Below are 17,073 nucleotides of genomic sequence, written 5' to 3'. Positions count from 1 at the left end.
TCCCCGGACCCTGCATTCACTATATCTGGTCTCCCCGGACCCTGCATTGACTATATCTGGTCTCCCCGGTCCCTGAATTTGCTATATCTGGTCTCCCACAGTACACAGAACTTGCAATTATTTTAGTAAATATAAACTGCTAAATACCTTTTCTCATCAGCAGCTAGAGCAGTCTTGTGACTTCTATCAGTATCCAGCAGAGCACATAGTAAAGCTTGTAGGAGGAGTTTTCTTTCTGCTCTAGGAGGATGCAAAACCTCTGGCCTGTGTCTGGACAGTGCAGATTGGCCCTGTGCTGATCACATGCACTCTCCCAATCAAAAAAAAAAAAACCCTCTCTAGCAATACACACTAAACTGAGCATGTGCAGAATGGCTACAATTCAGTCAGTCTTATCAGGAGATAAGACGTGGACATTTGAACAAGAGGAGGAGCAGAGAAGTCAGGATCAAATGGCATTTTTACACAAAGCAGGGGATTAACCCCTTAGATTTTACAGTGCATATATCAAGCATGCTTTACTGCATATACAGACTGATTTTACTGTTGTGGGTTTAGTAACACTTTAATAAGAAACAGATTTTAACTGTTAACAACCATACGTGCCCATTTAACTGTTTACCTAAAAGCTCAACCAATAAATGTTTATTAAATGTTAATAAATCTTTCATCAAACTTACCAATGTGGTTTTATGTAGCATATTCATTTACATTATGCCTACTAGCCTATGCGCAGTGTATACTACATTCAAGGCATGCCTGTGGTGATAACTGCCACAGCTGCAAATATGTTCTTGCCAGCTCTCCTTCTGTCTTCCAAGCCTTCAAATGGCTGGTCAGGTGTGCTACACCATGGCAGGTACAGATCTACATAGAGGCTAATAGGGCAATGCCCTCGGGGTGTAGGAGAACAGAAGGGTTTAATTCCACTATAAAATTGTCAGCTAAGGTAATGATGGTGGGTCAGAAAATAACAGTGGTCCCTATAATGCATTTATTAGTAGTCAGAAAGTTATTGTTTACCTAGGGAATTGTTGTATTTCTTCAGTAGTAGATTAATTGGCTTTTATTATCATAATTATTATCATTATTATTATTCAGGATTTATATGGTACCAAGAGTTTGCCCATCACTTTACAATATAAAGGGTATAAAGGGAGACAGTACAGTTACTATACAATTCAAGACAAGTTACAGTTACAGTTTCGCCTGCAGTTTCCCATCTGTGAAATTGTTACCTCCTTGCTGCAGTGTTTGTGCCAGACATGTGTTTTTATTTATCCTCCTTGGCGGTATTCCCAAGTGTAGCTCGGGGTAAAATTTCAGTACCAAGAGCGGTAACCCCGAGCTACACTCGGGCTTACCATGCGGCGTTGCTCAGGGAGTCCCTGCAGCGCTTACCTTGTCCTTCGCTCCCGCGATGTGTCCCCTGCAGCGTCCCCGGCCATCTCCTCCGGCCGATGCCGGCATCCGGCTTCCGTGTTTCGGTCCCTGTGACGTCGGGACGTACGGGCGCCGGAACCAGCAGCAAATTTGAAATTTTTTAAAAATGTCATTTTTAAAAAAATGATTATTATATAGTAAAACATTGCTGTTTCAATGCATTTCACATACATTTTGTCCCTACTGCTTTGTCCTGTGCCCTGCCTGCATTTTGACTGTTCTTTCTGCCTGGAAACTTAGAAAAGTCCATGGGGTCCAAAAAGCGTTCGTTTAGGTCAAAAGCAGTTTTAGACCAGCTAGAGAACAGCGATAGTAAATCAGAACCACTTGCAGAATTGAGTGATAATGATTCGTGGGGAAATTCGTCATCAGACACTGAAAACGATTTTGCGACTTTGCTCAGTGATGTGCGAATTTGCCTCTGTATTTCAAATTTGAGTGTTTTTGGTTTGATTATATTATTGAATTAAATATATTATTATTATTATTATATTATTATTTTTTATGATTATTTATTAAATTTTAATTTATGATTTCGTGTTTCAAGTTTTATCATATCCGGAATGTTTACTAGACTCTTGTTCGGACAGATTTCAGTGAATCATTCCTAAAAATTACAGCCTACAATAAAAAACTACATATTTCCATACAAAAAAAATGGTACCGCTTTCAGCACAAAAAAATCGGAAATAATCATACCGCCAGGGAGGTTAAAGAGTAGTCACCACTCAAGGCTGGTCTCCATCTTTATTACCTCCACTGCACACTAGCAGGTGCTGGCCCTGTTCATAGCAGACATCATGGTAGGGAAGAAAAATCCAGTTGGCGGCACATCCAATAAAATCACCTTTATTTGGACATATTCAAAACAGACACTCCACAGTAAACAAAATAGGGAACATAGCACTGCAGATAACGCGTTTCACGCCACCATCAGTGCTTAATAATAGCCAATCATATGATTAAGCGCTGATGGTGGCGTGACACGCTTTAGTTGGAGTGCTATGTTCCCTATTTTGTTTACTGTAGAGTGTCTGTTTTGAATATGTCCAAATAAAGGTGATTTTATTGGATGTGCGGCCAACCGGATTTTTCTTCCCTACCATGATGTATACTGCGGAGCAGGGGCGGACTGACCATTTGGAAACTCAGGCACTGCCCAAGGGCCCAGGGGTCAGTAGGGAGCCCCATGAGATGCCCTTGGTACCTTTTTCATAGGCTTTTTTGAGTTTGAGCAAGGACACAGGGGCCCCATGATCCCCTATTGCCCAGGGGCCCCATGCATTGTCAGTCCACCCCTGCTGCAGAGTGTCTATTATTGAATATGTCCAAATAAAGGTGATTTTATTGGATGTGTGACCAAATAGATTTTTCTTCCCTATCCTGTGTTTTTATTTACATGTGCGACTCACCTGTGTTCACCTATGGGCATCACCTGCTCTACTGTGGAATTATATCCCTTTCCCTTCTATCACTTCCCGGCAGGCATCCCAGTCTGCCTTCCTATATAAGACATGCTCAGAACAGCCCACACTGCCTGCGCAATTTCCCAGCTTCTCTGAGCGTCTTGCTTGCCATGAATTACATGTACTCTGTGTCTGACTTTCTGTGTACCAACCCTGGCTTCATCAACTATTTTTGCTTGCCTACTGCCTGCCCTGAACTCGACTTATTCCTCTGATCCTCTTCTGTCTCCTGTTATCTTCACCTTGCACACAGGAATGGTCTCTGCAAAATCAGCTAGAGGTACCAGGGGTCACGACCCAGTTCCAGCTTGCTGTAAGTCCATCCCCACCATCAGGGAGCCTGGTGAAGAAACAAGCTGGGGCTTAGAATATGCACCCATGGGGAACCCTGAGTTGGTGTTCTACAAAGGTTTGCTACCACAGAAAGCTGTCAGGGTGTCCCTCATGATAGTTTACAATCTAATAAGGAGGGGCAAGTTGTCAAAAGTTGATAACTGTGTGAGGGTGAGTTAAGGAAGAAAGAAACATTCAGTTGTTAGGTAGAGGTGGGCAAGGCTTCCCTGAAGTCATACGTTTTTGGTTATTGCCTAAAAGTGTACAGAGCAGGATATAGCCAGACAGTTTGAGGTAGGGGGTTCCAGAGGATGGGTAAGGCTCTGCAGTAGTCCAGAACGCAAGCATGGAAGAAGCAGACAAGGGAGCTAGAGATCAGGAGGTCTTGACAAGACAGTTTGGGTGATATTTTGAGACAATATTGATGATGTAGAAGGTTGTAAATAGCTATGTATGTTGTTGATAGAACTGTGAATTTCATTCATTGGGCAAACTAAAGCTAGTGGAGAGAGTGGGATGGTGTAACTGAGTGGTGGAAAAGGTAGATGAGTTTGGCAGCAAAATTCATGATAGACTGAAGAAGGGATAGCCACCTGTGTAGAGGTAGGTCAACGAGAAGGGAGCTGCAGTAGTGGTGAGAGATAACAAGGGAGTGAATGGGTAGCTTGGTGGTTTCATTGGTTAAGAAGGGACATTTTGTACAAATGTTATGGAGGAGAAGACTGCAAGATTTCGACAGTGATATGATTTCTGGCTGAAAGGCTGTAATGAAATTGTAATGAATTAAAAGAGAATTGGCAATTTCCATGGCAACAAAGCATGATCTTCTATATTCCGTTGTTGTTATAAGGGGACAAAGCCTTACTTAATTTTGCTGAAATTGGATTGTAATTACAACATATGACATTGCTGGCCAAAGGTAGTTTAAATAAAATATTACACCTCACTGTGTGAAATGGTTTTGTTTTTTAAAAAATCCATGCCAGAACTCACTGTGTGACGTGGCATGGCTTTGTTGATAAGCTGCTCTCTAAATCTAAAAATAAAAAAACAAAAAACAAAAAAAGTTTCTCAATTTCTGACAACAGTCATTTTTTTCACCCATCTGGATGTGTTCTCTAAAGCCCAGAATTAGCCTCTGAAACTTAAGTTGGCTAGGAAATCTGTGCTGACGTTCCCTGTCACTTCCTGCGTGTATGTGTACTTATTTGCTGCACATCACTTAGGTGTCCAGACATAAATAGCTGATGCCAGTGGCGTCCCGAGGCAGGTGCGGGGGGTGTGCGCCGCACCTGGTGACACCTACTGCTCGGGGTGACACCGGACCCACTCCAAGAAAAGGTAAGTTGTAAAGCAAGCCGATGATCCCCACAGGATGGATCCGATCCCCTGCAGAATGGATCGGATCTGCAGATTGGGGAGCATAAGGGATCAGACTCCAATCCATTATGCTCAATCCGCAGATCCGAATCATCCTGTGGGGATCGTCGGCATGCAACCTATACGGTGTGAAACTGGACCAGCTCCATGAAAAGGTAAGTTGTAAAGAAAGCTGCAATCCCCGCAGGATGGATAGGATCTGTGGATTGGGAAGCATAATGGATCGGAGTCTGATCCATTATGCTTAATACGCAGATCCGATCCATACTGTGGGGATCGTCGGAGGGGATGTCACCAAGTGTTATCGCACCGGGTGACACCAACTCTAGGGATACCCCTGGCTGACGTTGAGACAACCCAGCTTGCCATTTCAAGGGTATTGTGTCAGGATAATCATTCTGTAAATTGAGGTGACATCCAGGTTGGGTTTTTGCCAGGAGCAACAGGTATGTTTTCCTTTTCAGAACGTTTTCATATAGAAATCATTGATCACATTATTAAATCTTTTTGAGCACTCTACAATAATAATAAAATTACAATAATTTTTTTTTGGCCATGCATACACTTTTTTTTTTAGTTAGAAAAAAGCCGGTGTATTGAAGTTGGTAGAGTTAGTATAAAGCAATAGTATTGAGGAATGAGTGAGTTGCAGGTAGAGAGAAAACTTAATTCACCAACACCATCTCCAAAAAATGAAACATCTTCATAGTTCTTTTGAGATGTCTACAGTAATTTATGAAATGTTGGCATGTATTTAGAAAATAGTTCTACAGTTGTATGCATTTTGTTTATTTAAATCCTAAAGAAAAAAACAAAATCAGCTTTAGACAATAATCTACCTTGACATGTAAATGTTCATCCAGAAGAATGTTTCCGGGCTTTAGATCCAAATGGAGTAATGGTGGGTTCATTATATGGAGGAAGTTCATCCCTAGTGCTATTTCATGGATGAAGCGAAACTTGAGATGCCAGCTGAGGGTGTGTGTTGGGATGAGCTTCTCAAGAGATCCATTTTCCATAAATTCCATCACAATTCCAAGCGGATCAATGCAAATTCCATAAATTTGCACAATGTATCTGAACTTTATCTTCTCCATCTTAGAAGCTTCCTCCATTAGGTTGTTGTAGGTTGTGCTGCAAAAATAAAATTGAAATAAAACTTTATCATTAATGTTTTCTAAAAAAGGGAATTCAATCAAACAATCATTAAGTGCTTATAATGGTCGCTGATAGCCTGCTTTACCATGATAAATATTTTACCCTGCAAAGTAAGAATACGTTTCGTAAGCTTGAAATCTTTTTTGGTCTGTGCCCTTCTTTCTGACAAGTCTGAAGTTGGCATTTTGCTATGAACCTTTTTACATCTCCTGTAGCACCTGAAATATCAAAATGTAAAGGCTGCAACATTTGTAGCAGCCCAGCAATCACTGAAGTTTGATTTTATGCCACGCATTTTCTCTTCAGTCATATCTGCAAATGCAAAACTACAATAAGTGTTTCCTTATAGTGATTAATCAGAACGTTATAGGTCAGTATGCTGAATGAACAATTATTTAGTCCCTTTTTTATAATTTTGTGCCAAGCACACTCCTAGTTAGGTTTTTATAATTTTATCACAAGCACACTCCTAGTTAGGTTTTTATAATTTTATCACAAGCACACTCCTAGTTAGGTTTTTATAATTTTATCACAAGCACACTCCTAGTTAGGTTTTTATAATTTTATCACAAGCACACTCCTAGTTAGGTTTCTAGGATGTTATGTAAATTTCATTCTTTTTTGCTCAAATGCAATCATTGGGGCAATTTTTTATTTCTTTTGGCTGTTATGAATTTCACAGGCTGTAGGTTTAATTGCTCTTCCCTATCTTCTAGAAAGTGTTGAAACAGGAGTAGAGCAAGGCAAATGGGAAGGATGAATATTTATTGAGCTGCAGCCAATCCCTGGGGAGGTGTGCCCAGAAGATGGATGAGGAGTGTAATAAATAGCTTTAGAGCATGAGGGTATTCTTGTTGAAGAGATTCCATCTGTTTAGCTTGGGGTTGGCTACCTCCCACCCAAAGCTGTTCCATTATTTCAAGTTGCTGTCCAAGGTCCTGGCTGTGGCAGGGCTGACGGCCTACACCAGAAGGTTTTTTTTAACACTCCAAGACTTCACCTAAGGATCCAGTCCACAAAGCCTCTCTGGAAGGTACCTGGAGGAAGCTGAATGGGCGCAGCTGCAACCCTAGCCTTCTGAGTACTGCTTTACTGCAAGATCTTGATGGCTGTGTACTATTAGGATTACTGGGCCATGTAGTTCCTCTCTTGAGAAGTACATATCTATTAGTCCTTTTTATTTTTGTGGAAAGATTTTACCATAGGCTTGGGTTAAGTAGTTGCTCTCTTGAGAAGTTCATACAATAGTCTTCTCTAATTTCTCATAGGAGAACCATCCTCTGAACTGGAGTAAAAAATGTACATACTTCTAGCTTCTTCTAGTCTCTCACGGGATGATTATATTCTGAGCTGGGCAGAAGATCTGTTTCTGAAGTTTGTAACATAGAGAAGTGTGTACTCCTGCTTCTGTTAGTGGTTCATGAGTACCCCATACTACCCTACACCCAGTGGTGTATTTAGGTTTTGTGCTGCCCTAGGCAACACAAAAATCTGCGCTCCCCCCCCCCGCAGAGAGAGCCTGACATTGACCAACAACACCCCTGCCCCCCACCCGAGAGAGTCTTCCACTACCACTGCCCCCCATACACCAGTCACCATTGCCCATGGCGAGAGAGAGAAAGTTACTCACCTTCACAGGACATCCCTGGGAATGAAAGTCGGGCTGTGTATACACCATAATGAAACATGCAGGTCCCCATGCCGCATGTGTCCCTTCTTCCATCCCTTCTTCTGAGGGGCGGTGCTGCCCCCCTGAAAAATGCCGCCCTAGGCAAATGCCTTGTGGTAAATACACCTCTGCCTACACCCCTTCCAAGTTATTTAACAATAAAATCACAAAAAGACATCCTCTAGATTGCTTTCTGTACATAAACTGTGCTCTGTGTGTGCTGGCAGCCTCTGCACTACTGAGAAAGAAGAACTCTGCTCATCATCATTATCTGTGCTGCTGCTATCAGGAGAAATGTAGTGACTGTGCTTTGACCATAATCATCCAGCGGCCCTTTTAGGGTAGCACTACACAAGTATTAATTCAGATTATTTGTGTTACTAATACTGTTGCAACACATCCATTTGTAAAATAAAATTACTTGATTTACTTCTTTAGCAACACACTGGCATTGTGATAGGTACATTATATGTTCAAAAGTATGTAGCCACTACCAATTGTTGAGTACTCCCATAGAAGTACATTATATGTTCAAAAGTATGTAGCCCCTACCAATTATTGAATACTCCCATAGAAGTACATTATATGTTCAAAGGTTTGTAGCCCCTACCAATTATTGAGTACTCCCATAGAAGGTGGAAAGATATTTTAGACAATTATGCACTCCCAACCTTGTAACAACAATTTCAGTAAGACCCCTTTCTGTTTCAGCATGACTGCACCCCTTTGCACAAAGCCAGATCCATAAAACATGGTTTGATGGGTTTGGTGTGGAGAAAGTCAAATGGTCTTCAAAGTGCCCATGCCCATGACCCATGATGCTATTTTGACTGAATCAGCATAAGTTTTCACAGGCACACTCTAAAATCTTGTAGAAAGCCTTTCCATAAGAGTGGCGACTACTATAATTATGCCTATGGGTTTTTTTTTCAATGGGATGTCCTACAAGCCCATAAAGATGGTCAGGTAAACAAAAACTTTTGGTCATATAGAGTATCTTACTTTATTGATTTTTGTTGTGTGCTTTATATGAATTCTTCCTTATTGCAATATGATATCAAATGTCATGTATTCATGTTAATGGGAAATTTTGGATTATCACGATATTATTATTCAGGGTTTATTTAGTGCTTACAGTTTGCAGAGCACTTTACAATTTAGAGGTAGACAGTACAGTTACAATACAGTAATATACAAGAGGGTTAAGAGGGCCCTGCTCATAAGAGCTTACAATCTAATAGGGTGGGGCCAGGGGTGGACTGACCATTTGGAAACTCGGCACTGCCCGAGGACCCGGGGTCACTAGGGGGCCCCATGAGATGCTCCTGGTATCTTTTTCATAGGCTTTTTTGAGTTTGGGAAAGGACACAGGGGCCCCATGATCCCCTATTACCCGGGGGCCCCATGAGTTGTCAGTCCGCCCCTGGGTGGGGCAAGTGGAACAAAAGGTAGTAACTGTGGTGGATGAGCTGAGAAGAGTTGCAAAATAAACCAGTAATGCCAGATTCCTCAATAGCCTACAAGTTGTCCGTAGAAAGAAAGCATTACATGATTTTTATTACTGTTGTAGTCATCACAAATACTAATTATTTAGTATTTATAACTCTGTATGTTTCTAAAAAATGATATCATTGATAAAATCACTGTTACCATTGACACCATTGTAAACATAGAAGTGCATAGTGGGTATTCTCTTTCTGTACTTTGCATTAAAAAACTAACTTGCTTGCACCATTTTTCATATGTTGTCAGTTACATACATTACAATAGGATTCTTATGAAATACCCTTCAAATGCCTATGTAGCACAATTAAAGCACCTTTTTGCATAGTGATAGTGTTTTGTTATTTGCTCTTGCCAAGAAGCACCTTCACATACATCAAGTGATGATCACTGATGTAATGAAAAGAGAATCCATGTTTTTAAACCATTTGCCGGAAGCTTCAGGTTATACTGTATCTGTACTAATTGGTGTTTCTTGAAGTTATGTCTTATTGATAAAGCATTTGGTTATCTAATGTGTACAAGTTAAATGGCAGTTAAGCAGGCCATAGATTATGCAATTGCAGAAAATCACTTGATTCCCTCATCAACACAGTCACTGTTTATGGGAGAATCCCTCCCGAGGAGCTATTGTGTTCTCTCTGTGGAGGGGGAGCAGGGAGCCACAGTGATTACTGCTAGCAGCTATAGCTGCTAGGATTAAACGCATACTAAAAATCCAACATGCTGATTGTACCCAAGTCGATTAACCGCTTTGGCGCCACACTATAGCAGAAATACTGCTGCAAGGCAGTACGGGTGCGCAAAATCTTATATGTGATTTTGCAGTTCCTGGCCATTCGAGGCCTCGGATGTCAATCACTGGGTCCCGGCCAGTGACTCCCTGCAGGCACCCAGCAATCTCCAAGCATTTCTAACGGGGGAGAGACCTGTATGTAAAGAATATGGATCTCTCCCCTGTCAGCTCCTGCAAAGCAGAGCCATACAGTGTAAAGCACACACAGCCCATATAGCAAAATAGCACACAGTTATCCCTTTGATTGCCCCATATGTTAACCCCTTCCTGCCCAGTGCCATTAGTAAAGTGTTAATGCTTTTTATTAGCACTGATCGCTGTATTGGTGTCAGTTCCCCCCAGTGTCAGAATGCCTGCTGCAGTCCTGCTATAAGTCGCTGATCGCCGCCGTTACTAGTAGAAAAAAAAATCCAGTATATATACCATCATTTGTAGATGTTATAACTTTCACGTAAACTAATTAATTTACACTTATTTTTTTTTTTTTAGCAAAGACATGTCGCAGAATACATTTTGGCCTAAATTTATGACAAAATTAGATTTTTTACTGGACATGATTAATAGCAAAAAGTCAAAAATATTGTTTTTTTTTCAAAATTGTCGATTTTTTGTTTATAGCACAAAAAATAAAAAACACAGAGGTGGTAAAATACCACTGAAATAATTCTCTATTTGTGGGGAAAAAAAAGACATAAATTAAATTTATGTACAGTATTGCATGAGCGTGCAATTGTCAGTTAAAGTAACGCAGTGCCATATTGCAAAACATGACCTGGTCCGGAAGGAGGGAAATCCTCTGGAGGGCAAGTGGTTAATATTGTTATGACGTGGTAACTTTCAAGTGCTTTGTTTTGTTTTTTTTTCTGTTAGAGTTCCTCTATATATATATTCAGTTTAGGATGTGGTACCTTTAATGACATTATAGATATTGCCTCCCCTTTTTTCTTGTTTTGGATAGAACTAAAGTTTAGTGTCCCCCAAGGCGGTGTAGAGCTGGCCTCTCCTTGTGTCCCCCAAGGTGTTGAAGAGTGGGCCTTGTGTCCCCCAAGGCGGTGGAGTGGGCCTCTCTTCATGTCCCCCAAGGCAGTGTAGAGTGGGCCTCTCTTTGTGTCGCCCCAGGCGGTGGAGAGCGGGCCTCTCCTCGTGTCCCCCAAGACAGTGCAGAGCGGGCCTCGTGTTCCCCAAGGCGGTGTAGAGCATGCCTCGTGCCCCTCAAGGTGGTGTAGAGCGGGGCTCATGTCCCCCAAGGTGGTGTAGAGTGGGCCTCGTGTCCCCCAAGGCAGTGTAGAGCGGGCCTCGTGTCCCCCAAGGCGGTGGAGTGCGTGCCTCATGTCCCCCAAGGTGATGGAGAGCGGGCCTTGTGTCCCCCAAGATGGTGGAGAGCAGGCCTCTCCTCATGTCCCCCAAGGCAGAGGAAAGCGGGCCTCTCCTCGTGTCCCCCGTGGTGGCGAAGAAGAAACCGAATGTCGGAAATTGGAAGTCTGCTTCACAACGAGGCTTAGAACGCAAGTGGAATGCAAATCAATGCCCGGGGATCGCATTGCAAGCCACCCGCTCCATTGCAAGCCACCCGCTCCATCTGTGCTCGCATTTGGCGAGCGGGCGAGGGGAAATTTCAAGCCCTGCACTAAACCACTGTATCTCCTCCATATATGAAGAAAGCATATCCTGATTAAATTATGCTGCCATTAGATTACTGTACAATGCATTGCACATATTTTTTTTTTTGCAGTTTTCAGAATAGAACCTTAAATTGCCTTCATATTATGATGAATATACATTCTCATGGTTTGGAATTATTAAACATCATCTATCTAAACTGTTATCGCACAATTACTTTTTACGAGCTCAAGAACACAATACATTTCAAAATTGTGATTATGAGGATGTCTTTAACCATAGAGCAATGTGTTGACATGCCTGCTGCCACAAGAGTATCCCCCATCAAATCAGGAATGGCGCATTACAAGAATCTGAATTATGTAACAAAATGTCACATTTGTAAGTGTTTTTGAACAATGATAAATTACTTAAAAGCTAAGTAACAAAATACAGAATCTGTTTCTTCAAATGAAATTGCATAAAAATTAGATTTTTTTTTCCCCCATACCACAGTAATGGTATACTTTTACCAGCAGAATAATTGTTGTACTGTTTCATCTCATATTGCTTTCAAGTACACTTTGTAACATTACCTATTGAAAAGGTATTAATATCACTGTCCAGATCCAATAGCAATTTAATTAGGTACTTAAAAAGTAATCCTAGAGTTCTGTAATGAGTGCAAGAGTTTAATCTTGCTGTCATTCTCATTAATTCTCTACGAATGCAGTTGCACTTTTAACTATTTTAGTTTTGCCTAGGGGCATAGAATTGTTAAGCTATTTTGCATGTGACATAAAATGAAAAGATCCCCCACACTTAAATAAAATTTACAGTTTGACCCTAAAGTTAAAATTCACCATTGACACACAGGTCTCATACAACATACTAAACCCTGAGGCCTCTTCTTGCTTATATTTTTGGAATACTTCAAGTGATGCAATGAAGAAAAAAAGAACAACTCACCTTCTAAACACAAATATTGTTTTTCAAAAAGTATTTACTTAATCATGACTTTGGCCTACACATAACTTACACTCCTTCCTAATCAATGATATTTGGACTCCATACTCATTATCTCACCTTCAACCGACCATCCAAGTATCCTTAACAGCATGGAGAAGATTGTACTCTATTTCCCAAACCTCCTCTACTAAGTGAGATATCTCAACATCTATACTTACATTAGAAGCCCCAATTTCTAACATCTCCCTAATAAACTGGACAAGTAAGGGAATAACAAACATGTCCTATTTATATGCTGAAGGAAAACTGAAAACATTTGAAAATTTAGTGAATGAATTCCATATCTCACATTCGGAATTTTAGAATGATCTACATATAAAACATTTTCTCTAATCTATTGTATACCTACCCATTTGGTCTCCTTTCATGAAGCTAGCTGGAAATTTTTTTACCACAACTCCTGCCCAGGGGCGGACTGACAACTCATGGGGCCCCCGGGCAATAGGGGATTATGGGGCCCCTATGTCCTTGCCCAAACTCAAAAAAGCCTATGAAAAAGGTACCAGGGGCATCTCATGGGGCCCCCTACTGACCCCAGGCCCTCGGGCAGTGCCCGAGTTTCCAAATGGTCAGTCCACCCCTGCTCCTGCCTCATGTAAAGGTATCTCCTTATTTTGCAATATTTTCTAGGACAAACACACATTTTCCAAGACCTCTCCCTATTTGAAATGGGAGCAAGACTTAAACAACTCTTACACAGAGCAACAATGGCATCATTCATTTAAAGCTATCTATAAAGTCTATGAAATCCCCTCATTGGCTCCTGATTGCCCAACGCATCAAATTTAAACTGCTAACTCTGACCTACAAAGCCATTCACAACGCCGCCCCAAACTACATAACTGACCTGATGCCCAAATACTACCCTACCCGTGCCCTCCGCTCCTCACAGGACCTCCTACTCTCTAGCTCCCTGGTCTCCTCCTCCCACGCCCGATTGCAGGACTTCTCTAGAACTTCCGCCATCCTCTGGAACTCCCTCCCCCAATCCATCAGACTGTCACCTACCCTCCTCACCTTCAGGCGCACCCTGAAAACCCTCCTCTTCAGAGAAGCCTACCCAATCCTCACCTAACACCTGACCTCACCTAACAACTCCTCCACTCCTCCCACCACTGCATCCCCCACAGCCATTTCCTCCTGTACCACCTTCCCCTCCCTCCTAGATTGTAAGCTCGAAAGAGCAGGGCCCTCGAACCCCTCGTGTATTGTATTGTTACTGTCTTCTCTCATGTTCTGTCCCCCCTGCTACTGTACAGCGCTGAGCATACCCTTTGGCGCTATAGAAATACTGTATAATAATATCAATAAAGCTAGCAACTGGGTAAATCACTGGGAATTAATCCAAAAAATAGCTTTACGGTGGTACCTCACACTATATAGTATATTTAAATTTCTTAAAACTCAGTCCCCTATGTGCTGGCAAAATTGTGTCCAAATTGGTCATCTCATACATATATTCTGGACTTGTAGGCATCTCACTAGCTTCTGGAACAAAATCTTCTCCATCATCTCTAGAGTTATGGGCATTATCTACTTCCCCGACCCTGCCTTGACCATACTAAACCTGGGTATAGATAGATTCCCTCCATCTTGCCGTACTATAGTGACTCATATTTTACTAGCAGCTAGAATTCTCATTACAAGATCTTGGAGATCTAATTTATCACCTAACCCCTCAGAAGCTATTAAAATAGTACACGCAAACCAAGAGTATGAAAACTTATTAACTAACAGACAAGGCCCCAGACGGACCATTGATAATCACTGGCAACTCTGGAACACATAGCTAGGGGTATCTTGAAGATTCTAATAACATTTGATGATGATTTGACCTTGCACTGTTATGTTTCTATTTGTCTCCAGCAGACCTATAAACAGATAAATAGTTAGATTTTGCGTAATTTATAAGCGGGTTATATGTATTTTCCTCTAACTCTCTTTTTTCTTTATTGTTCAATGTTTAATTGCATTATGTCCCAAAACAACCACATAAGGCATATTACCATCTTTATACATAGATCTCTTATACAACATGTATATTGATCTGCACAATGGGAATGCTTTGTTTTTTACTCTGTATATGCATACTCTGTATTGCACTACTTCTGAAAATAATAAAAACTAATTAGAAAAAGAAAAAAGTATTTACTTAAAGTGTTACTAAATGCACAACAGTAAAATCAGTCTGTATATGCAGCAAAGCATGCTTGTTATACTCACTGTGGAACGTAAGGGGTTAATCTCCTGCATTGTGTAAAACAGCTGTTTGATCCTGACTTCTCTGATCCTCCCCTTCTTCCAGTGTCCCCCTCTTATATTATGATAAGACACAGCGTGTGGAGTCACTCTGCACTCAGTTTGGTGTGTATTGCTAGAGCGCTTTTTTTTTTTCTTCGAAGAGTGCATGTGATCAGCACAGGCCCAATCAGCACTGTCCAGACAGGGGTCAGTGGTCTTGCATCCTCCTAGAGCAAAATGAAACCTCATCCTACAAGCTTTAACCAGTTCTCAGCTGGACACTGATAGAAGTCACAAAACTGTTCTAACTGCTGATGAGAAAAGGTATGTAGCAGTTTATATTTACTAAAATAATTGCATTTCCATGTTCTGTGTACTGTGGGAGACCAGATATAGTGGATGCAGGGTCCTGGGTTTAGTAACACTTTATTTAATGAATTTAGACGTTTATAAACGTTGCATTGAAACCCATTGAAGTCTAACTTATTATTCAAAGATGGCAATTTGTAAGGCCAATAGGGAAACTATTATTAAATGAAAAGCATGGGAAACTGATCACTTCCATGGGAGACATGTACAAATGCCAAAATTAAAATGACCGCTCTCCCTTTTAATACACAATGACAATAAGGCAGCTTTAAACTCATCCATGTATATTTATTTCAGGTACTTACATTGCGCAGTCAATTTACGCAGCGCTTTACATATATATTGTACATTCACATCAGTCCCTAACCCTCAAGGGGCATACAATCTAAGGTCCCTAACTCACATTCATACATACACATACTAGGGCCAATTTAGACAGGATCCAATTAACCTACCAGCATGTCTTCTTTTTTTTACACTGTCCCTTTTTTATCAACTTTATCGCTATCACAAGGGATGAACAACATCTACCTATTAGACCCCAGATCTCTCTTTTGCCCTCAAAAACAAACCGAAAACAAAATCCTCATCACATCCAGTTTTGGATGACATAGAGGAGGGGTAAGTATGGATGAGTTTGCCTTTCCTCTTCTAGCAGCCAGAAAGACCTGATGCAGTGGACTGCAACAGCAGCAGGAGAGGAGGTCCCCTTCTGCACCCTGTGGAAGAGATCATAAAGCAGTGGAGCTTCTCAGATCACTGCTACAAGAAAACCCATTACTGGATGCAAATTGTGAAACCAGGATGATAGTTTCGGCTGCAGCCCTCATCACAGTATAACTACTTTAACCCAAGAATGTACAGGTACATCCAAACAGAATACAGTAGTTAATACCTTATGCACATCTAGTTTACAATAGTTAAGAAAATCTGCCAGTACGATGCTTAACATTACATAGCAGAGCAAAGCTAAGTAGGATTTTTAAGCAAGCCAAAAGGTAAGCAGCGTTTTTTAAATATTGTTTTATTTAATGCCATGTAAATGGAGACATACACTATATTGCTGGAAGTATTGGACAACCTGCCTTTACATGCACATAAACTTTAATGGCATCCCAGTCTCAGTCCGTAGGGTTCAATATTGATTAGCTAGAGCAGCTTCAACTCTTCTGGGAAGGCCGTCCACAAGGTTTAGGAGGGTGTCTATGGGACACCCTCCTAGAAGTGCATTTGTGAGGTCAGGCACTGATCTTGGACGAGAAGGCCTGACTCACCATCTCTAATTCATCCCAAAGGTGTTCTATGGGGTTGAGGTCAGGACTCTATGCAGGCCAGTCAAGTTCCTACACCCCAAACTCACTCATCCATGTCTTTATGGATCTTGCTTTGTGCACTGGTGCACAGTCATGTTGAAACAGAAGGAACCATCCCTAAACTGTTCCAACAAATTTGGGAGCATGAAATTGTCCAATATGTCTTGGTATGCTGACGCCTTAAGAGTTCCCTTCACTGGAACTAAAGCTATCCCAACCCCTGAAAAACAACCCCACACCACAAACTGTACACTTGGCACAGTACAGACAGGGAAGTACCATTCTCCTGGCAACCACCAAACTCAGTCACGTCCATTGGATTGCCAGACAGAGAAGCATGAATAGTCACTTCAGACAACACTTCTCCACTGCTCTAGAGTCCAGTGGCGGTGTGCTTTACACCACTGCATCCGACGCTTTGCATTGCACTTGGTGATTTAGGGCTTGGATGCAGCTGCTTGACCTCGGAAACCCATTCCATGAAGCTCTCTACGCATTGTTGTGCTAATCTGAACGCCACATGAAGTCTGGAGGTCTTTAGCTGTTGACACTGCAGACAGTTGTGGATTTCTTTGCACTGTATGCTTCAGCATGCACTGACCCCGCTCTGTCACTTTACATGATCTACCACTTCATGGCTGAGTTTCTGTTACTCCAAGTTGCTTCCACTTTGTTATAACACCACTGACAGCTGACCGTGAAATATTTAGTAGCAAGGAAATTTCACAGATGGACTTATTGCACAGGTGGCAACCTATCATGGTTGAATTCACT

The 17,073-nt window shown here is 41.5% G+C and overlaps 1 protein-coding gene across 1 annotated transcript in view; it reads right to left on the bottom strand.

The window, feature by feature from the left end:
- ANKK1 (ankyrin repeat and kinase domain containing 1) overlaps positions 1–17,073 on the bottom strand; it is a 111,420-nt gene that overhangs the window by 26,775 nt on the left and 67,572 nt on the right. The window contains exon 2 of the mRNA XM_089673076.1: positions 5,462–5,756. Within this exon, the coding sequence (XP_089529202.1) occupies positions 5,462–5,756 (295 nt within the window). The remainder of the gene's footprint in view (positions 1–5,461; positions 5,757–17,073) is intronic.

This window comes from Staurois parvus, unplaced genomic scaffold (assembly GCF_062004578.1).
Source record: "Staurois parvus isolate SC_StPar_1 unplaced genomic scaffold, SC_StPar_1.0 ptg000135l, whole genome shotgun sequence".
Lineage (NCBI taxonomy): Eukaryota > Metazoa > Chordata > Amphibia > Anura > Ranidae > Staurois > Staurois parvus.
The sequence above is the reverse complement of the archived record's forward strand: the minus strand, read 5'-3'. Positions and strand labels throughout refer to the sequence as shown.